Here is a 22,689-nt window from a genome sequence, read left to right on the forward strand (position 1 = left end):
ACGAGCTCTGAGTCTTTATTACTTTATTTAAATCTGATGTCTCATTACGTGATGTTACGAACTCTGTTTAATTTATTTAGATAAAACAAGTCAGACTTTTACTGCAGTAAGAACCAGACACTGAAATCCCTTTACACCCTCATGTACTGTATGTGTATGTAAATGTCATGGTCCAGTTCACATGGAACGTCTCCTACGTCTGGAGTCTGGTGTGTGTTTGGTGTCTGGAGTCTGATGACTGGGTCACACTGGTTCATGTTCTGAACAGAATGGAGACATGGAGAGATCTTCAGGTGTGATGTTATGGGTGTGATCATCAGTACAAGGCTGAGGGTCTTCATTTAGATGGAAATATGGAAGGATTCATGTTTTTTTTAGAGAAATGTAGAGCAGGAGATAAAGGACGAGTCAGAACCAGTGACGGGACTGGTGTTGATCAGTGGGTGAAGCTGTGGGTTCAAGTCCCAAAGCTACCTATCTATCTATCTATCTATCTATCTGTCTGTCTGTCTGTCTGTCTGTCTGTCTGTCTGTCTGTCTGTCTGTCTGTCTGTCTTGTCTGTCTGTCTTGTCTGTCTGTCTGTCTGTCTGTCTATCTATCTATCTATCTCTTTACATGTTACCTGCTTGACAGGAAGTCAGTGTCGGTCTGTAAATATATCTGTTCATCTGTTTATCTCTCCTTCATGTTGTGTCTCACTCGTTTACTTCAATTAACGGTTTCTACCAAAATAATAAATATTCTGTAATACAAGAAAATAAATCGAATCATTGTGTTGATCCTCTGGTGCTGAAGGTCACAAAGACGTTTAGAAGCAAATTAATTCAAATGATTAAAATAATTTAATAAAGTCTCAATGATCTCAATTATTATTATTATTATTATTATTATTATTATTATTATTATTATTATTAATAGCTCTTTTGTTCTGAACCTCAGACTCATCTGATTCTCACACAATAAAATAATTAGGATGAAATGTTGACTAATAAAATCTGACATTATTTCAGCTGTAGAATTGATGCAAAGTGAAATCTGTTGAAAGTTTTTCATGTATTCAGATTTATTTAATTCAGTTTTAAAGATTCAGCAAACAAACAGAATCAAAAACAATTCAAATGAAACTGAAGTGACTGATGATCAGAAACAGAAAAGTACAGATGAGTGTTAGTATAAACTGATAATAAACAGTCACTAAACCTGTAGAAGTGAGTCAGAGTTAAACAGACTGTAGGGGGCGCTAAAGATTTAATAATGAAAAGTTTCAGGTTCATTTTAAAACCTTCATTTCTACATGTTCTGAAATCTGGATGTGTCTAAACTCAGTTTGTTTATTTTCTACTGAATAATTTTTATAAAGCTTAAAATCAAGATATTTAACACGAGTTTTATTAAAGTCTTAAAAGCTAAAAGTAAGTGATAACAAACAGAAGAACACATTAATGTCTCAGTAAGATCTCACTGTTAGGAATAAAGCAGGTGTTTATCTGATGAGGTTCCAGTAAACACTCCAGTGTTCCTCCTCCTGAAGACCTGAGAAGATGAAGATTCATGTGTAAGATATTAGTGTAGCTGAAGATAAACACAGAGCATTCTGGGTAAATAAATATAAACTAACTCCAGACTCGTACCTGTGTTTATGTCGGGACCAGGATCCGTCCTGAGAACAACAAACAGACAGATGAAGATCAGACATCAGGTTCAATGGTTTATTATTAATAGATTTTATTTATGATCTAATCCACAGATGTTCTAGATGATTCCTTGAGGTTCAGTCACTGACCTGAGGATTTCTTCCTGTAGTAGATGAATCCAGCAGCTGAAAGCACGACCCCCAGAACCAGACCTGACGCTCCGATAGCAATCTTACTCTTATCAGGTTCAGACATGGACGGATCTGAGACATCCACAGGGATTTAATTAATATAAAACAGAAATATATTATTATTACTGATGTAACATCAGGGCTTATTTTTCTGATGACTTGTTAAAAGTCAATTTCTCAGTTTTGTGGACTTAGACATGTAGATCAGACTGTAGATCAGATTGTTGACCAGACTGTAGACCAGACTGTAGATCGGACTGTAGATCAGACAGTGCTGATGAGACTCACCCCATTTATAGCTCATGGGTTTTTTGAAGCTGGCGTGTTCCACCACACAGGAGATCTCCTCTCCAGACTCAGGTGTGTACTCCAGGTGTGAGTGGATCTGATAGTACCAGTCTCCATCAGCCATCTCCTCAGTGGACGTCTGACCTCCTTTAACCTCCTTACCGTTCCTCAGCCAGGTCACTTTGATGAGTGGAGGATAAAATCTGTAAGCGCTGCACATCAACACAGCAGGATGAGAGCCGTCTGATTTCTTCACCAACTTCACTTTAACTTTGGGCTCAACTGCAGAAATAAACCAAAGCAACATTCACTTAAAAATACAAAATAAACTAAAATAAAATAAAATAATACAGTATGTAACTGGTTACAGATGAGCAGCTCAGTGATTAAATTTTATTTATTTTAATGTGTAAAATTAAACATGAGATAATAGTGTAAATATTACAGAATGAAAGTTTTTATGTTAGTAAAATAATCTCACCTGTTTTACTCAGAACATCGCTGGAGTAAATCTCAGCATTATATTTACAGAAATTTTCTAAATCAGCTTTTCGTCTTTGCAGCACTGCAGTGTCTTTGTTCAGTCTATCTGCGTTACTGATGCCTAACTTTGTGTATCCCACATACTTCCCCAGAGTGCTGTTAAACTCAAAGTAGTTAATCTTGTTGAAGATGTAAGACAGTATGAGCTCTGCATCACTGAGATCATCTTTATTCCAGTAACACCGAAATGGCGTTGACATCACATGTCCATCTGAGAGAAAATAACAACAAAACATTCACACTGCTGAAACAAAGTAAACCAGCTTTATTTAACATTTAACGCTAAATCTGTCTTTAAATCTGCCTTTTTAACAAAAGTATAAATAAATAAATAAATCTCAGCTTCTGTAAAAGTTTCAGTGTTAAATGTAATTAACACAATTTACTTCTAAACATTCATTTCTATCACGCTGTTTGTTTGAGGTTCTTTATTTAAACAGAGCTGTAATGTTTTTCATTCTATTCTGAACATTGATTCATTCATCTTCTACCGCTTATCCGAACTACCTCGGGTCACGGGGAGCCTGTGCCTATCTCAGGCGTCATAGGGCATCAAGACAGGATACACCCTGGACGGAGTGCCAACCCATCACAGGGCACACACACACACACTCTCATTCACTCACGCAATCACACACTACGGACAATTTTCCAGAGATGCCAATCAACCTACCATGCATGTCTTTGGACCGGGGGAGGAAACCGGAGTACCCGGAGGAAACCCCCGAGGCACGGGGAGAACATGCAAACTCCACACACACAAGGTGGAGGCGGGAATCGAACCCCCAACCCTGGAGGTGTGAGGCGAACGTGCTAACCACTAAGACACCGTGCCCCCCATTCTGAACATAAACAAAGTAAAAATATTATTTCATTAACATTATTACAGTAAGATTATTTCATTAACATTATTACAGTAAACACTCACTGGCTGTGTTCAGGACCGCAAACTGGACGATGGACAGAATCAGCAGCCTGAACATTGTTTCTTCTCTGAGTCTCAGATCTGACTGAGGAAAGTACAGAAGATCTACTGTAATACACACACACACACACACACACACACACACCAATCCTACACCACACACGCCCACACAGTCACATGTTACCAGGCAGAATTTATACCAATTTTATTCTCTCTAAAAACTGCACAGGGGCAAAAGTGTGACAAATAAACAACAAGAACAACAACAACTATTATTATTATTATTATTATTATTATTATATTTATTTAATATTTATATTTATTTATTATTATTATTATTATATGTATTTAATAAAAAAGTTTAAATTAGAATTAAATGTTTATGTTCACAAAATTTGAGTTTTCTACATATTCATATATTTTTTACATTTACACACACACACACACACACACACACACACACACACACAGTAGAAACATAATTTCAAAAAACCTGAAAAATTGTGTTAATCATTTAATTAACATTTAATTTTATATTTTATTTATTTAATGTAATCTGCAGTGTGTAATAAATAGTTGTAAAATATTATCACATTTCTCAACCACCCTTTCTGTTTATTTTATTATATATGTTGTATATTTGCTCTATTTAACTATGTGCTATTTCTAATAGCCACGATGCTAAAGGACTTTTATGTCTCTAATAAAACTGTTATAATGTTCTCAGCTCTAATACAGCAGTGTTTGGGTCTAAACACTACAGAAAGCTGGAAAAGCAAAGAAATAAACACAAATATGCTGATTCAGTTTCATGTTTGTTGATTAATTTATAAAGAAGACAAGAAAAAAAAAATGAAAAGCTGTATTCAACCTGAACACAACAAACCTTTTATTAAGTCACTACTGTGTAAAATTAGTGTTCAGCCTGCAGATAAATCCACAGGGTGAAACATTTATATTAATATTTATGTTAACTTTGTAGAAGCCAACATTCTGTTTTCCTATTTAAGCTTAGACAAAAATTTATCAAGAGTAACTCCTCCTATGACGTTTCTAAGCGATCCGAGTACCAGTACTTCCGGTACTGGGTCTCAAAGTGGCCTTTTTTCCCATAGACTCCCATTATAAACTTTGGAGGTTTATAACTCAGCAAGCTTTCGAACTCTCTACACCAAACTCGACCAGCTCCTTTAGGGTGATACTCTGAACAAACTTTTACATTGGTGTACCGACTGGCCTTTGAGTTGTCCCGCAGCCCCGCCCCCAAAATATGCAAAATCAAAAAACCTTTTACAGCATGGACATGTGACATATCAAAACACTCAGAACAATGAGGGGAACTTCCTCACAGGTATTCTGATGATGTCACGTGATGTCACATTATGTCACGTGAAAGTTAAAAATTAGCACAACATGGAAAAGTGACATATCAAAACACTCAGCCCAATGAGGGGAACTTCCTCAGGAGTATTTGGATGATGTCACCTGCTTGACTCCACTTGCCTCCAAATGTTTTGGCACCCTATCTTTTTGTCCACTTGCCTACAAAAGTAACACTAACCATTATGTCCACTTGCCTCCAAAAAGCACCATCCTTTTGCGAATACTTGCATCGTCAAAGCCAACATTAAAGTTTGTCGCAACGAACTTTACAAATCTAGTTTACACTCAAACTTATTCTGATTTGATGAGACACTGTTCAATGCAAGAGAACAAGCTCAAGAATCTTAGACATGAATAAAAATAATAATATACAGAATAAAAACATTAGACATTTTGTTGTTTGCTCTAAACTCAAGTATTTGTTTGTCTATTCAGAGAAAATCTGCAGTCTAATGCTGTGTCTGTTCCTCTGAGGTTTACTGTGTTAAAGTAGAACTGGTCTCTAAGAGAAAATATGAGGACATAAGATCACTGATTGATCATTTTATTTAGTAGCTGAAGGTGTTTACATGATTAGATTTATAACTTTCAAAACTTTACAAAAATTTTAAATCACATTAACAGTATAAGAGTTTTATATCCTTCTGTTTCACACATGCAGCTCGTGTGTTTTTATTTTCAGGATTAGTTTATTTTCACATTTTATTATTTTTTTTTTTTCATGTGTATTTTTCTCACATGGATAATTGTTTTGTTTTATATATAAAGGTTAAATGTGTGTCTTTTGCATTTTGCATGTGATCACATTATTCACATAAAACATATTACATGTGATGTGTGATGTACAAGTCTTCATATGTGTTATTGTTCAACCTGGTGCAGCTTGATACTGAATGTAGCCTCTGTGTAAAAAAATCACCCGATTGTTTATAAAGTTCATTTCTTTTATTATTTTAAGCACTCATATTCCTGTTCATTTGCATTTTCTCATCTAACATCAATTTTTGGAAAATAAATTTAATAGATTTGTGCAGTAAGTAAAGAAAGTGTACAGTGGAACAGATAAACATTTCAGTGCTCTAACAGATGAAATACACTATGAGTTAATGTACAGTTTATTTTGTGAAATGAAAAATTTTCTTCTCAGGAATCTGATGCGTCTCTTCACCTCTGTCTGAAACACAGAGACAGGTTTGTGTCAGCGCTGTACACTTTATCAGATATAATACATGTGATGTTTAATTGTTTCAGTTACCTGAAGCTTCAGTTACACTGGTTTCCTTTAACCAGGAAGAAAGTTCCAGTAGCGACTCCGAGCAAACCTACAAACAGACCAACACCACAAAACACAGACGGACCAACACTGGGAAGTTCAACATTCACCTCTACACACACACACACACACACACACACACACATACAGATACACACACACAAACACAGATACACATACATACACACAGATATACACACACACACACACGCACGCATATACACACACACACACACACACACACACACACACACACACAGAGGGTTATGTCTGTTCTTAATAAAGACAGAATCAGTATTAAACACTCCTCATGTCTCACCCCATGTCCTGGTGTCAGGTGAATCCAGCGCCTTGTGCTCCACTGTGCAGGTGTAAATGTCTCCTTCCTGTGGGGTGAAGGACAGGTGAGAGAACTGGTTGAAGGTGTTGTCCTTATTCAGGTAGAACTGACTGAGTGTGGATTTGTCCGACACGTCTTCACCGTTCTTGGTCCAGCGCACAGTAACATGTGGAGGGAAGAAACGCATGAAGTGACAGATGAGTGTGTTCTGTGCTCCCAGCTGTACATCATCTCTAGTATAGATGGAGTTCTGTGGGGCATCTGGGCAGAAATATAAACCACACAATCATCAGTGTAACTGTGTTTATTATTTAACTTCTAATCACTAATAGATCTGGAATATTTTAAACATAATGTGTTTTAAGGACATCTTTCTTACAGGTTTATTATTATTAATTATTTATTGACAAATCAACACTTCTGATTGTGTTCAGTACTCAGTAATGTGTTAAGTGTTCTCACTGACTCTGAGCAAAAAGTCTCAACATCTTGCAAACTCTAGACTAGACACTAAACTCTACTGTTAGTAGTGTCAGTGTTTATTCTGTAGGTTTCAGTATATTAATGTCTTTATGATGTAATTATTAAAGTTTACTGACACTTTAAATACTCAGGAACTTCAGAACAGTCAAATCTACAACAAATATAAGAGATTTATGTAAATTATTTTATATTAAAGGTATAAAAGCTCCTTTGTGTACAGTGAGTTACTCACCCTGAGGCACAGGCTGGTCTTTAAAGGCTTTTGTCATCACGTCTAAGTTGTGTTTACAGATGTCCATGGCACCCTTGGCGAACTCGTATCCTGTGGGGTATTCGATAGGATCAGAGAATTGAGGCATCATATTCACTAACTTCTTCTGTTTAAAATCTGCATAAAACACCTCCTCTCCATTCACCCCAAACATTACCTCCTCATCAGTGTCTGAACAAGCGGTTATTCTCAGATGGTTGTGTTTAACTGAAATTCACACCGAAACAGAATCATGTTTAAACATCAGATTATTACAGATTCATTAAACTTTATCATTTATAAAACATTGTGATCTGAAACAACGTGTTTAATATAAATCCAGTTAAAACTCCGACATTATGATGATTTAATATCATTAATAAATATTTACATGAATAAACTGACTTACAGCCTGCTTCAGTGTCCGTCACACACATGAGTGTGAAGAAGATCAACAATAACTTCATCCTGGATTGTGAGTAAATCAGCAGCTCAGATGAACCTCACTGAACACTGACTGAACACTCAGACTGAATACAGACAGAAATACAGAGGAGTGAAGAGTCAAGCAGAATTCATCCAATCACAGCGTCCCATCACTCACACGTCATCAGTGTCCAGGCAGAGACTCAGATGAGTTTTACACACTGAGGAGGACTGATGTCTAAAACACAAACAGGGAAAGAACAGAAATGTTGTGAGAAAAAACAAACAAACAAACTGTTACACAACAGGTCCTCACAGACCCGCTGTCAGGCGTGACTGGGTTTCCAAAGGAAAATAACAAAGAAAAATGATGGCAATACTCGCAAGGATGGAAAAGTGTAAAAGTGCTGTTTAATTTACAGTGCCTTAGAGGTGAAAACCGACCCAACACTATTTACAAAAATAACCAAGGAAACACCCGAAAAAAAAACAAAAAGGAAAGAAAATATAAATATATATAAAGTCCACTACTTTCAGACAGAATAAATCGCTTACGGCACCACACTTGCACGCTCGCTAGCCAGGTAAACTGACCCAGATCTCTCTCTGGGGCACCTTCTTATAGGCCAAGCCCCGCCCCTTTTTGGACCATCATTCACACCGGAGGTAAGTAAACAGGTAAGTATTTACATTCACCCCACACAACATAATTATATATATAGACATATACCAACTAAAAAGTTCTAGAACCCAAAATCAAAAGGTAATCAAAATAAACACAAAAGATAAACAATAATAATAAAAACACAGAACATTAATATCAAACTTAATTATTCCCCCTGTAGCAAACAGTATAATGGTCAAGCCGGCTTCCGGCTGCCCCACGCCGACACGCCCACTCACAGCGGATCCGGCGCTATTTATCCAGGCCGCTGGTGGCGCTCGGGTTCGACCGGCCGATGATGTAGAGGCAACGCGGAAGACCGGCAACACAGACGCTGACAAACACTCACAACAGGTAAGAAGAGGCACAACAACAGGACAAAACATCGAACGAAAAACAAAGCTAATGTGTGTGTGTGTGTGTGTGTGTGTGTGTGTGTGTGTGCTGCACGGACCAACGGGCATAGGGATAGGTCACTCTGTCACACAAACAAACAAACAAACAGATTGTTTTTAATGAAAGCAGGAAAATGAACTCTAACATTAATTGAAGAACAAGAGAGAAGGCAATGAATTACTTACAATTTACTAAATATTCTTTAAATGAACATAATATTTAAAAAAGTTTAAGAAAATAAAGGTTTTATAGAAATAAGCAATTCCTAAAATTTTGCTCAGTGTTTTTCTTTTTTTTTGTTCTTGATATAAAAATGGCGTCTAAAGAAAAAAAGTCGTGTCATATTTTATGTTTTTATTATTAATTTTATGCAGAAATATTCTAATAAGATTAAAATCTAAGGATGTATTTATTCTATAAGCGACAGATTTAAGTAGTTTATCAGTAAACACGTCTCTGTGTCTCTTTTCCTGTGGATTAATCTAACTGTGTTCTATAACATTCACCTGAGATCTAAAGCACATGTCGTGTGTCACAGCCGTGTAGTTTAACTATGGCAGGTTTTTATTTATTTATAATCTGCAAATTAAAGCATTTTAAATTTCCCCAAAAGTATAAAATGACATTTAGTTATTTAACTCCACTGAAGGACTGATGAGGTCCAATCAGACGACGACATCCTCCATGATGTAAACATGATGTAAACAGTGTCTGTGTGATCCTGAGAAGAGTCGACTGAATCAGAACACAGTGAGTCCAGAAAATCCCATAATGCAGTGCGTCAGAGTTCTGACCCTTCTGACTCCAACAGATTTAATATTTAAGAATTATTTGTGATGGTTTGTAAATTGTTTGCAGTTGTTTGTTGCTAAAATCAGCAAGCTAATACAGAATCATTTATATACTAGTGCAGCTAATTAATAGTGTGTCAATCGAGTGTCAATCAGCCTTCATAAAGGGTAGAAATATACATAACCATACTAGGTTATTACTAGACATGCTTGATTATCGAGACTTTATTAATACTGATGCTTTTATTTTATTTCTTGACTTTTACAAGGCATTTGATAGTGTTGAACATACATTTTTTATACTGACATATATAATTCTGTATCCCTGAATCCTAGTATAACTCCTAGGTTTGAAGTGCTCCACGGTATTAGGCAGGGATGCCCAATTTCTCCCAAACTGTTTATTCTAGCCACTCAATCACTTATATCGCTCATTAATCATAATCCCAATTTGCATGGGATCTCAATATTTGACAAGGAATTTAAAATTAGTCAATTTGCAGATGACACAGCAATCCTTTTAAAGAATAAATTCATGGTTGATGTTGCCCTAAATTCAGTCTTGATTTTCTCTAAAGCTTCAGGATTAACTCTCAATATTAAAAAATGTGAGCTACTTCCCATTCACTCATCAATGGACTCTATCATCTCTTCAATTAAAGTTAAAGTCGAAGTGAAATATTTAGGAATAATTTTATCTAAAAATGCTATTAGAAGAGAAGACGTTAACTTTTCTAACCGGTTAATAGATATGAGGAAATCTTTGAGCCGCTGGCTTACCAGAGATTTTTGGTAGAGTCACTCTGTCTAAATCGGAGGGTATTTCCAAAATAATCTATCCATGCCTCTCCCTGTATGTTTCTACAGATAATGTTAAGAAAGCTAATTCGATTGTTTTCCAATTTCTGTGGAAAAACAAAACTCATTATATTAAGAAATCACAGCTGGTGATATGGGTGGTATTAAAGCATTGGATTTTGAAGCAATGTTTGGGACATTTAAGATTAACTGGTTGAAAACATATCTATCACAACCAGATTCTATGTGGTTTCACATACCTAAAAATCTATTTAAACAAGTAGGAGGGCTTGATTTTCTTTTGCATTGTGTTTTTGAGGTGACCAAAATTCTTGTTAAGTTGTCAAAATTCCACAAACAAGTTTTTCTGCGTGAGCATGGCAAAAGACTGAAATGAGTGACTGTCACTCTCAAAGTGTGACACCTGACAGCCCTGTGTTGTATATTTGCTGTATTTAACTATGTGCTAATTCTAATAGTTACAATGCTAAATGACTTTTATGTCTCTAATAAAACTGTTATAATGTTCTCAGCTCTGATACAGCAGTGTTTGAGTCTAAACACTACAGAAAGTTGACAAAAACAAAGAAATAAACACAAATATGCTGATTAAATGTAAGTTGATTCAGTTTCATGTTTGTTGACTAATTTACAAAGAAGACAAGAGGAATGAAAAGCCGTGTTTAACTTGAACACAATCCTGTCATTAACTCACTACTGTGTAAAATTAGTGTTCAGCCTGCAGTTAAATCCACAGGTTGAAACATTTATATTAACATTTTACACTCAGACTTATTCTGATTTGATGAGACACTGTTTAAAGTAAGAGAATGAGCACAAGAACCCTGGACATGAATAAAAATAATAATATACAGAATAAAAACATTCCACATTTTGTTGTTTGCTTTACAGAGAGCAGGTCGTCTAAACTCGTCTGTTTGTCTAATCAGAGAAAATCTCCAGACTAATGCTGTGTCTGTTCCTCTGAGGTTTACTGTGTTAAAGTCTCTAAGAGAAAAGGTCCGTGTATCTTTTGGTCATTCGACTTTCCATTTAGAAACGGGTATTAAAAAACAAAAAAAAGTGGCTATTTGATTTTCGTTTTAAAATACAAAAATTACAATTGAAATACAACACGTTTTTCTTTTTCATGGTCAAAAACGGATGAGTAAAATTTTAAAAATGGTTTGATTTTCATTTTAGATTTCGAATAACAAAAAAATAAAATCACCAGAAAACAGAAACGAAAAAGGCCCGTTTTTTTATATTCCGAGACCGGATGTGGTCATTTACATGACAAGAGCGCCAAATTTGAGATTGTGCCAATGTTGCTTTAGCCCAGACTAAAATGTCTTTGGAACCGTACTCAGTTATGATATTAGATATGGCAAAACAAGGCCTGTCATCTGCAGAAATCTTTGTGCGGATATCACACGAAAGTGGGGGAGCAAGAGGATGTTCTGCAAGAAATGTGAGGAGATTTTGTGCTGAAAATGGCTTAAGTTTGATGGGACTTCCCGACGCGCATTTGGAGTTAGAGGTGGCAAAAGCTATAACCGAGGTATATCTCCCCGTTTTTAGTGTGTGTGTGTGTGTGTGAAAGAAAGAGTGTGAGAACTAACATGTAGGCCTATATGCACACACATATGTCCTGCATCCCCAAAGGGTCTTCAACTGGCATCTTGTATGCCCGGTTATTACAAATAGTAAATAAATCACACTAAATAGCCTCAGCCTACCATTATTTGTAAGTAATCGCTGTCAACATAATCCTTACAACACTGACAAATCCCTTAACACAGACATACACATGCTGCACTGTCTAATGGCATGATAAACATATATCAGCTGGTATGATTTTGGAAACTGGAAATCATGTTAATTTGTTATAATCTAGACGGGACCTACATATGGAAGAAGGATGATAAGGGGGTATCTCGACATGAAAGGAGTGCATGCTGCAGAGACTCGAATTGGAACAGTGCGTAGAACTATGCATCATTCTTACCATGAAGCAAGACATTAGGTATGTATTGTCTCAACATTAATATTTTACATGATCAAAATTCCAATTTATGTTTAACTATGAGCTAATGTGTATTTTTATATGGTTGTTTAGCTGCAGATACTTAAAAAAAAACTTACACAATTTTATAGTATAATCAAACCAAATACCCTAATTTTTATTGTATTTATTCATTATAATTATTTATATTAATTTATTTGACAGGGACAACACAAATAGGCATCGTTACATTTATAAATCCTGCAACCGATGCAGTGTATAAAGGACTAATGGGATTTTGTATATGAAATAGCTTCAGTACATTGTTTATCTATTTTTTTTTCAGGGTGCCCACAATCTCAACCCCATACCATATCAAGCTGGTTACATGGGCCATAAGATACATATGGACCAAAACAAAAAACTGGCTATGTTTGGGGTCACCCATGTTTTAGCCATTGATGGCTTCAGCAAAAAGGTTGTTGCTCATTCTACAATGCCTATAAAAAACAACCTTGCCATCTATGAAGATGTTTTCAGGTCTTGTTGTGGACACTAAAGGGATTGCATACACACGGCTAAGAACGTGACTAACCTGTTGAACACCTACATTGTTATGAACCATATTATACAGAAAATAACTGATTTGGAACAGTTACGTTTAAAAAGTTTATTAAAATTGACTTTTTCATCCAATAGGCCTGCAGTACTTGAATATGGTATATGGGACCAGGTGCGAGTAGATCATGGCAAGGAGTTTTATTTGACACTCTTCATGCAGGGAGCTACTGACATCTCATCGCCATAATCAGGAGAGAAGGCCTTATTTACAGACTTCATCCACAAGGGTACAGTTCAGTAGTTTTTGTGGATGCTTCAGCTGCACACTACTTGTATGCCTGCTTTTATTATTACTATTATTGTTTGCTTCAGCAGAATACTGTTTACTTGCATACATGACATAAACTGTCTTTACATTTCTATGCTTTCTGAATTTTAGGGTAAACATCCCATTAAGTTAAAATCAAAATTAACCTTGGCCAATAACAGATTTTTTTTTAATCTGGTTACATCTTAACATTAAACAACTGCTGAAAGAAAAAAAAACACTGGACTTTATTCAGTACTTTAAATTCTAGTTACATTGTTTTTTTAATGTTACATTCCATTTGGGAAAATGGTCCTTAAGCAGAGGACCAGGTGTAAATGTGCATAATGACTGCTGGGTTGATACATTTACAGATTTACTGTGAATTCTGCATAATTATTTTTCCCCAAATGGGTCATAACATATTTTTCATTAACCACCACAACAGATTGACTGATGAACCTTTGTTGCAAATTCAGAATCATATAGTTGAACGAATCTGGCCTGAAGTCAACAGTCGTGTCAACTATCCACTGAAGACAGCTCTTCTTCAGTTGGTGGATCAAGTCAAGTCAAGTCAAGAAGCTTTTATTGTCATTTCAACCATATATAGCTGTTGCAGTACACAGTGAAATGAGAACGTTTCTCCAGGATCAAGGTGCTACATAAAACCAAGACAGGGCTAAAGACTTGTAAGTAGTCTTAGCCACATAAAGTGCAACTGTGCAACCTGGTGCAAACATTGCAGGACAAGACAGACAAGACAGTGCAGGACAAAAGACAGTACAGGACAAAAGACAGTGCAGGACAAGAGACAGTGCAGGACAAGAGACAGTGCAGACACAAAGTTACAAGACAATACAAAAAGTACAAAAAATGCAATACACAAAGGATAATAAATAGTAAACAGTAACAGAAACAGCGCTGACCGAATGGTGTATATACTGTATGTGAACGCTGAATGTTCAAACAATATTTCGTGCAGTAACATTAGAATGAACACAGTTTCTTAGCAGCAGGTCCTTGGGATAATATATAGAATTGTGCAAAAAACAGCAAGTGTCTGAAATATTATATAGTATGTGCGAAATGGCTGAGATATTGTACAACATGTGCAAAAACGGCTGAAATGTTGGGACAGTTTGTGCAAGAACAGCAGAAAAGGTGTGCAAAGCAGCATGTAAACAGTTTGCTGGATTGTAAGCAGCATGTAAACAGCATGTTGTGTCAGTGTGTGTGTTTTGTGAGGGTCTATGCAGTCCATACAGATGATGTGTGTGTATGTTGTGCTCAGTGCAGTACAGTTCAGTTGTTGAGAAGTCTGATGGCTTGTGGGAAGAAACTGTTACACAGTCTGGTCGTGAGGGCCCGAATGCTTCGGTACCTTTTTCCAGATGGCAGGAGGGTGAAGAGTGTGTGTGAGGGGTGTGTGGGGTCATCCACAATGCTGTTGGCTTTGCGGATGCAGCGTGTGGTGTAAGTGACTGTGATAGAGGGAAGAGAGACTCCAATGATCTTCTCCGCTGTCCTCACAATCCGCTGCAGGGTCTTGCGATCTGAGATGGTGCAGTTCCCGAACCAGACAGTGATGCAGCTGCTCAGGATGCTCTCAATGGTCCCTCTGGGGAACATGGTCAGGATGGGGGGAGGGAGATGTGCCTTTCTCAGCCTTCGTAGGAAGTAGAGACGCTGCAGGGCTTTCCTGGTGATGGCGCTGGTGTTGAGTGACCAGGTGAGGTTCTCCGCTAGATGAACACCAAGAAATTTGGTGCTCTTGACGATCTCTACAGATGATCCGTCGATGTTCAGCAGAGAGTAGTCACTCTGTGCTCTCCTGAAGTCCACAACCATCTTCAGTTTTATCCACATTCAGAGAAAGGTTGTTGGCTCTACACCAGGCAGTTAGTTGTTGCACCTCCTCCCTGTATGCTGACTCGTCGTTCTTGTTGATGAGACCCACCATGGTCGTGTCATCGGCGAACTTGATAATATAATTTGATCTGTGCGTTGCTGCACAGTCATGAGTCAGCAAGGTGAACAGCAGTGGACTGAGCATGCAGCCCTGAGGGGCTCCAGTGTTCAGTGTGGTGGTGCTGGAGATGCTGTTCCCGATCCGGACTGACTGAGGTCTCCCAGTCAGGAAGTCCAGGATCCAGTTGCAGAGGGAGGTGTTTAGTCCCAGCAGGCTCAGCTTCCCAATCAGGTGCTGAGGGATGATTGTATTGAATGCTGAACTAAAGTCTATGAACAGCTTTCGTACATAAGTGTCTTTATTGTCCAGGTGGGTGAGGGCTAAGTGGAGGGCTGTGGCAATGGCATCGTCTGTCGAGCGGTTTGGACGATACACGAACTGTAAGGGGTCCAGTGAGGGTGGTAGCTGGGTCTTGATGTGCCTCATGACGAGCTTCTCGAAGCACTTCATAACTATGGGTGTGAGTGCAACGGGACGATAGTCATTGAGGCAGGACACTGTAGACTTCTTTGGGACAGGAACAATGGTGGTAGTTTTGAGGCACGTAGGAACAACGGCGCTGCTCAGGGAAATGTTGAAGATGTCCGTAAAGACATCCGCTAGCTGTTCTGCACATTCTCTGAGCACCCTGCCAGGAATGTTGTCTGGTCCAGCAGCCTTCCGTGGGTTAACTCTGCATAGAGATCTCCTCATGTCGGCCGTGGATATACAGAGTACCTGGTCGTCGGGGGGAGGGATGGACTTCCTCGGCGTTACGTTGTTCTGTACCTCGAACCGAGCGTAGAAATCGTTCAACGCGTCTGGGAGGGAGGCATCGCTATCACAAGCAGGTGAAGCTGTCTTGTAGTTTGTGATCGCCTGTATGCCCTGCCATATGCGCCGGGTGTCTCCGCTGTCCTGGAAGTGGCTGTGGATTGTCTGGGCATGTGCGCGCTTTGCCTCTCTGATGGCTCGGGACAGTTTGGCCCTTGCTGTTCTTAGGGCCGCCCTGTCCCCTGTTCTGAAGGCTAGGTCTCTAGTCCTCAGCAGAGCACGCACATTAGCAGTCATCCACGGCTGTAGTGATGGTCTTGGAGATGGTCACGTCATCAATGCACTTGCCGATGTAACTGGTCACTGATGACGCGTACTCCTCCAGGTTGACAGAGTCACCGTTGGTTGCAGCCTCCCTGAAGATATTCCAGTCAGTGCACTCAAAGCAGTCCTGAAGAGCAGAGGTGGCTCCTGCTGGCCAGGTTTTCACCTGCTTCATAACCGGTTTTGAGCGTCTGACGAGTGGTCTGTATGCTGGAATTAGCATAACAGTGATGTGGTCTGAGTAGCCGAGGTGGGGGCGGGGCTCCGCACGGTACGCGCCGGGAATGTTTGTGTAAACAAGATCCAGCGTGTTTTCACCTCTCGTAGCAAAGTCCACATGTTGATGGAATTTAAGGAGCACTGACTTGAGATTTGCATGGTTGAAATCTCCGGCGATGATAAAAAGTCCGCTGGGGTGAACATTCTGTAGGTCGCTAATAGCTCCGTATAGCTCACTTAGCGCCTCTTTAGCATTAGCGCTAGGAGGAATGTAAACTCTGACAATGTAAACAGTAGTAAATTCCCGTGGTAAATAAAATGGTCTGCATCTAACAGTCACAAACTCCACTGATGATGAGCAGTAAGTAGAAACAAGCACAGAGTTCTTGCACCAATCCGTGTTGATATAAACACACACACCACCACCGCGAGTCTTACCGCACAGAGCTGCATTTCTGTCGGCTCTAAATGAAGTTAGCCCGTCCAGTTGAACGGCGGCGTCCGGAACTCTGTCGCTGAGCCACGTCTCCGTGAAAACAAACACGCAGCGATTTCTAATCTCTCTCCGTGTAGAGCGTTCGAGTCGAATGTAGTCCAGTTTATCGTCCAGGGAGCAAACGTTGGCTAGTAGAATGGAGAGCCGGCCGGCTAGGGTTTGTTTTTAGCCTAGCACGGACACCCGCCCGCTTACCGCGCTTCCGCTTCTTCGCGCACCGCTTTCGGCGTCCCCTCTCCTGATCTCTGGTATCAGGCAGTACCGGGGACTGGAGGCCTGGTCCCCGCAGCAAGCCGAGTTCACGTAGCCTATACAGTACATCATCGTGCAGGTTGGTTGTTACACGATTTCTGTACTTTATTAGGTCCTGATGGTTGTATACATGAACACCGCTGTCCCTGGGATCCAGGTAGAAGCAACGGTCGGGCTAAAAACCGTAAATAAAAACTTTGCGTGCTACTGCCACGCCGCCATCTTGGATTGGAGAAAGAGGAAATAGACATGAACGACAGCCTTGTGAGATACTGTGTGTCAAACCTGACTGGCCAGTTGTGCCAGATTGGTCTTACAAGGCTGGTGGAGTCATGGAATGCTCACCGAATTCCAGGTGAAATAAAACAGTGTTGCAAAGATTACAATAATCACAATAAGCATTCATAAGTTAAGACCAACAGTCTGTTCTTTATTTTACAGGTAAAGGTGTACCAAATGACTTGGCTGGCTGTGGATGTCCCAAAAAAATCCCACAGGAGCTGCTGCCTCATTCAGTTGATGCAGCAGACCTTTACAGCCAACAGCTGGGATCCTTACTGACCACACATTCAACTTTTGGAGTTGATCCATTTTCAACTGAACAGGACAAACTTAGAGTTGAGAATCAGTTTGCTGAGCAATATTCAGACATTTCAGACTTGTTCTCTAGAGCAGTGAACAGTGACTTGGCTCCGTACAAACAGGCATTGCTCTGTCTTATAACCACAACTCAGCGCAATGTGTGAAAAGCAGATTGCTCTGTTTGAACAGAATGTAAATTTGTAACAAGAACAATGAACACCAATCACATCAACCAGCCTAAACATGTAAATAAATTAACATTACAAATGAATTTTTGAATCAATAAAACAAAGTCAAATACAACATGCCTATTTGTGAGTATAAAAGTGCAAAATGCTACTCCTCTTCAAAAAGAGATCTCAGAACAGAAAATGCTTCTGACAAACCAGTCATTTCAAATATGTTGTTGCCTGTGGTGTTCCCTCTACATTTTGCACAGTACACAGAGGTCTCCTGCCACTGTTCCACACATGTTTTGCAGCCAATAATGCTCCTTTTATATCTGAATCCCACTGATGTTGCCATATTTTCAGAATATTATTTTTGATTATTGATTTAATTTCGTTCTATGGCCTTTTTGCTAAAACATCTGCCTTTTCATTTCCTCTTAAGCCAATGAGCCGGAAGCCACAAAAACTCGACTTTTATATTATTTTGATTCAGTGAATATAATTCTTGAATAATCTCTATTACCAAGTCTTGTCTAGTTTCTGACTTCTGCTCATTCAGACCTATTAAGACTGAACTAGAATCTGAACATATAATTGCCTTGGATATTTTAACTTCACTAATCCACTTTATTGCCATAATTATTGCAAACATCTCCCCCGGTCCAAAGACATGCATGGTAGGTTGATTGGCATCTCTGGAAAATTGTCCCTAGTGTGTGAGTGCGTGAGTGAATGAGTGTGTGTGTGTGTGCCCTGTGATGGGTTGGCACTCCGTCCAGGGTGTATCCTGCCTTGATGCCCGATGACGCCTGAGATAGGCACAGGCTCCCCGTGACCCGAGGTAGTTCAGATAAGCGGTAGAAGATGAGTGAATGAATGAATGAATAGTCGTATGTTAGCCTATATTAAACTGATTAATGATAATATACTAAACCATCCTTTAATATATTGGCAGTAGCCTATTCCACCTTAAGCTCGCGCATAAAGCAATTGCCTCAAAGTACCAGCAAATTGATTATGAATGCGTCAGGGGAAAAGACATTTTAATTATTTATTAAGTGCTTTCTGAGTGACGATCGGCTGAAAAGATGAAGATGCCGAATGCCGACGCTGACTCGCCATGGGACGTGCACATTTTCATACAGACTAGCCTAAATAATTAGAGAATATTACCAAATCGAGTGAGCGAGTTTTATTTTATTATTCATATTAAAAAAATAATAACCTGTATATTAATCCCCCTCAGCACCTCCCATCAAAATTCTCTGGCACCGCCCCTGTGCTCTTGTCATATAAATGACCACATCCGGTCTCGGAATATAAAAAACGGGCCTTTTTTCGTTTCTGTTTTCTGGTGATTTTATTTTTTTGTTATTCGAAATCTAAAATGAAAATCAAACCATTTTTAAAATTTTACTCATCCGTTTTTGACCATGAAAAAGAAAAATGCGTTGTATTTCAATTGTAATTTTTGTATTTTAAAACGAAAAGCCACTCTTTTTTTGTTTTTTAATACCCGTTTCTAAATGGAAAGTCGAATGACCAAAAGACACACGGACCAGAAAAAATAAGGACATAAAATCCCTGATTAATCATTTTATTTAGTAGTTGAAGGTGTTTACAGGATTAGACATAACTTCTTTACAAAACTGAAAAATCACCATTTCAACGGAGTTTCAGTGAGTTTATAGTAACTTCACCTGTGAAGAATCATATGGAACATTAACAGCTTAAGAGTTTTATATCCTCCTGTTTCACACATGTAGCTCATGTGTTTTTATTTTCAGGATTAGTTTATTTTCACATTTTTATTTTTATTTTTTTTAGGTGTATTTTTCCCACATGGATAATTGTTTTGTTTTATACATAAGATTAATTGTGTGTCTTGTGCATTTTGCATGTGATCACATTATTCACATCTGAAAAACATATTACATGTGACGTGTGATGCACATGTCATCATATGTGTTATTGTTCAAACTGGTGCAGCTTGATACTGAATGTAGCCTGTGTAAAAAAAATCACCTGATTGTTTATAAAGCTAACATCAATTTTTGGAAAATTAATTTAATAGATTTGTGCAGTAAGTAAAGAAAAACACACAGTTGTACAGAGGAACAGATAAACACTTCAGTGCTCTAACAGATGACTGAAACTTTAGTTGATGGCAGGAATCTAATGCGTCTCTTCACCTCTGTCTGAAACACAGAGACAGGTTTGTGTCAGCGCTGTACACTTTATCAGATATAATACATGTGATGTTTAATTGTTTCAGTTACCTGAAGCTTCAGTTACACTGGTTTCCTTTAACCGGGAAGAAAGTTCCAGTAGCGACTCCGAGCAAACCTACAAACAGACCAACACCACAAAACACAGACAGACCAACACTGGGAAGTTCAACATTCACCTCTACACACACACACACACACACACACACACACACACACACACACGGTTATTTCTGTACTTAATAAAGACAGAATCAGTATTAAACACTCCTCACGTCTCACCCCATGTCCTGGTGTCAGGTGAATCCAGCGCCTTGTGCTCCACTGTGCAGGCGTAAATGTCTCCTTCCTGTGGGGTGAAGGACAGGTGAGAGAACTGGTTGAAAGTTTTGTCTTCATTCGGGTAGAACTGACTGAGTGTGGATTTGTCCGTCACGTCTACACCGTTCTTGGTCCAGTGCACAGTAACATGTGGAGGGAAGAAACGTGTGAAGTGACAGATGAGTGTGTTCTGTGCACCCATCTGTACATCATCACTAGTATAGATGGAGTTCTGTGGGGCATCTGGACAGAAATATAAACCACACAGTGTTATAACTCTGTTTATTATTTTACTATTATTTAACTTCTAATCACTAATAGATCTTGAATATTTAGATCTTGAATATGTTTTAAGGACATCTTTATTACAGGTTTATTATTATTAATTATTTATTGACAAATCAACACTTCTGATTGTGTTCAGTACTCAGTAATGTGTTAAGTGTTCTCACTGACTCTAAGCAAAAAGTCTCATCATCTCACAAACACTAGACTAGGCACTAAACTCTACTGTTAGCAGTATAACTCATACTGCAGTGTGTGTGTGTGTGTGTGTGTGTGTGTGTGTGTGTGTGTGTGTGTGTGTGTGTGAGAGAGAGAGAGAGAGAGAGAGAGAGAGAATCATGTTTGAAAGTCTATTTATTTTTAGACATCAGTTCTCTGTCAGTTTAAACTACATTTCTCTATAAATAAATCTAATTAAATAAATATTTGATGTTCCAGATCAGATAACTGTATTAATGATGTGATTCACTGTGTGATGTTTTATTAAAGACTAAACTGAATATAAACCCTGTACTATAACTGTACTGTAGTGTCAGTGTTTATTCTGTAGGTTTCAGTATATTAATGTCTTTATGATGTAATTATTAAAGTTTACCGACAGTTTAAATACTCAGGAACTTCACAACAGTCAAATCTACAACAAATATAAGAGATTTATGTAAATTATTTTATATTAAATGTATAAAAGCTCCTTTGTGTACACTGAGTTACTCACCCTGAGGCACAGGCTGGTCTTTAAAGGCTTTTTTTACACAAGTCTAAGTTGTTTTTACAGATGTCCATGTTACCCTCGGCGCCCGCGTACGCTCCGGGGAATTCGTAAGGATCAGCGAATGGAGGCAGCGCTTTCTCTAACTTCTTCTGTTTAAAATCTGCATAAAACGCCTCCTCTCCATCGAACCCCCACATTACCTCCTCATCAGTGTCTGAACAAGCGGTTATTTGCAGATCCTGGTGTGTAACTGAAATTCACACAGAAACAGAATCATGTTTAAACATCAGATTATTAACAGATTCATTAAACTTTATCATCATTTATAAAACATTGTTGTAATGAACACGGAACAGAAGCGGACCCAAACGCAGGATAGCATAAATAAACAGGGTTTAATGACCGAACACAAAACAGGAACACAGACTCGAGACGGGACTAAACAGAACTAAGACCACAGTAGATGCCGCACTGCACGAGGCAACGCGGCACAGTTAAATACAAAAAAGCACAATGACACAATAAGGATCAGGTGTGACGACAGGGAGGAGCAGACGAAGGCGGGGCAGACACGTGACGAGAAACGTAAACAAACGCATGTGGCCAGAGTCCGGGCAGAGTCCTTACAATTGTGATGATCTGAAACAACGTGTTTAATATAAATCCAGTTAAAACACCGACATTATGATGATTTAATATCATTAATAAATATTTACATGAATAAACTCTGACTTACAGCCTGCTTCAGTGTCCGTCACACACATGAGTGTGAAGAAGATCAACAATAACTTCATCCAGATTTGTGAGTAAATCAGCAGCTCAGATGAACCTCACTGAACACTGACTGAACACTCAGACTGAATACAGACAGAAATACAGAGGAGTGAAGAGTCAAGCAGAAATCATCCAATCACAGCGTCCCATCACTCACACGTCATCAGTGTCCAGGCAGAGACTCAGATGAGTTTTACACACTGAGGAGAATGATGACTAAAACACAAACAGGAAAGAACAGAAATGTTGTGAGAAAAAACAAACAAACAAACAAACAAACAAACAGATTGTTTTTACTGAAAGCAGGAAAATGAACTCTAACATTAATTGAAGAACAAGAGA

At 38.5% G+C, this 22,689-nt stretch overlaps 2 protein-coding genes and 1 pseudogene across 4 annotated transcripts; all 3 read right to left on the reverse strand.

Annotated features, from left to right (window-relative positions):
• Positions 1-1,039: 1,039 nt before the first annotated feature.
• LOC132854020 (HLA class II histocompatibility antigen, DR beta 4 chain-like) lies at positions 1,040-3,655 on the reverse strand. Of its 2 annotated transcripts, none has more exons than XM_060882134.1 (6): positions 3,586-3,655; positions 2,596-2,868; positions 2,115-2,396; positions 1,785-1,898; positions 1,633-1,661; positions 1,040-1,534 (listed from the first exon to the last, which is right to left on the reverse strand). In XM_060882134.1, exons 1-5 carry the CDS (start codon positions 3,638-3,640, stop codon positions 1,639-1,641), a joined length of 747 nt encoding a protein of 248 aa, XP_060738117.1. In that variant the 5' UTR covers positions 3,641-3,655; the 3' UTR covers positions 1,040-1,534; positions 1,633-1,638. The 2 variants fall into 2 exon arrangements, with proteins under 2 accessions (XP_060738117.1, XP_060738118.1); XM_060882135.1 differs by lacking the exon at positions 3,586-3,655 and adding an exon at positions 3,331-3,352.
• A 2,233-nt stretch (positions 3,656-5,888) lies between these two features.
• LOC132854023 (H-2 class II histocompatibility antigen, A-R alpha chain-like) lies at positions 5,889-7,438 on the reverse strand. Of its 2 annotated transcripts, none has more exons than XM_060882140.1 (4): positions 7,294-7,438; positions 6,558-6,839; positions 6,221-6,350; positions 5,889-6,135 (listed from the first exon to the last, which is right to left on the reverse strand). In XM_060882140.1, the coding sequence occupies exons 1-3, from the start codon at positions 7,421-7,423 to the stop codon at positions 6,229-6,231; spliced, it is 534 nt and encodes a 177-aa protein (XP_060738123.1). In that variant the 5' UTR covers positions 7,424-7,438; the 3' UTR covers positions 5,889-6,135; positions 6,221-6,228. The 2 variants fall into 2 exon arrangements, with proteins under 2 accessions (XP_060738123.1, XP_060738122.1); XM_060882139.1 differs by having other exon boundaries at positions 5,889-6,139.
• Positions 7,439-19,610: 12,172 nt separating this feature from the next.
• Positions 19,611-22,443, reverse strand: LOC132853500 (H-2 class II histocompatibility antigen, A-U alpha chain-like; annotated as a pseudogene).
• Between the last annotated feature and the right edge of the window lie 246 nt (positions 22,444-22,689).

The sequence above is a fragment of the Tachysurus vachellii genome, chromosome 11 (genome assembly GCF_030014155.1).
Source record: "Tachysurus vachellii isolate PV-2020 chromosome 11, HZAU_Pvac_v1, whole genome shotgun sequence".
Taxonomy (NCBI): Eukaryota; Metazoa; Chordata; class Actinopteri; order Siluriformes; family Bagridae; genus Tachysurus; species Tachysurus vachellii.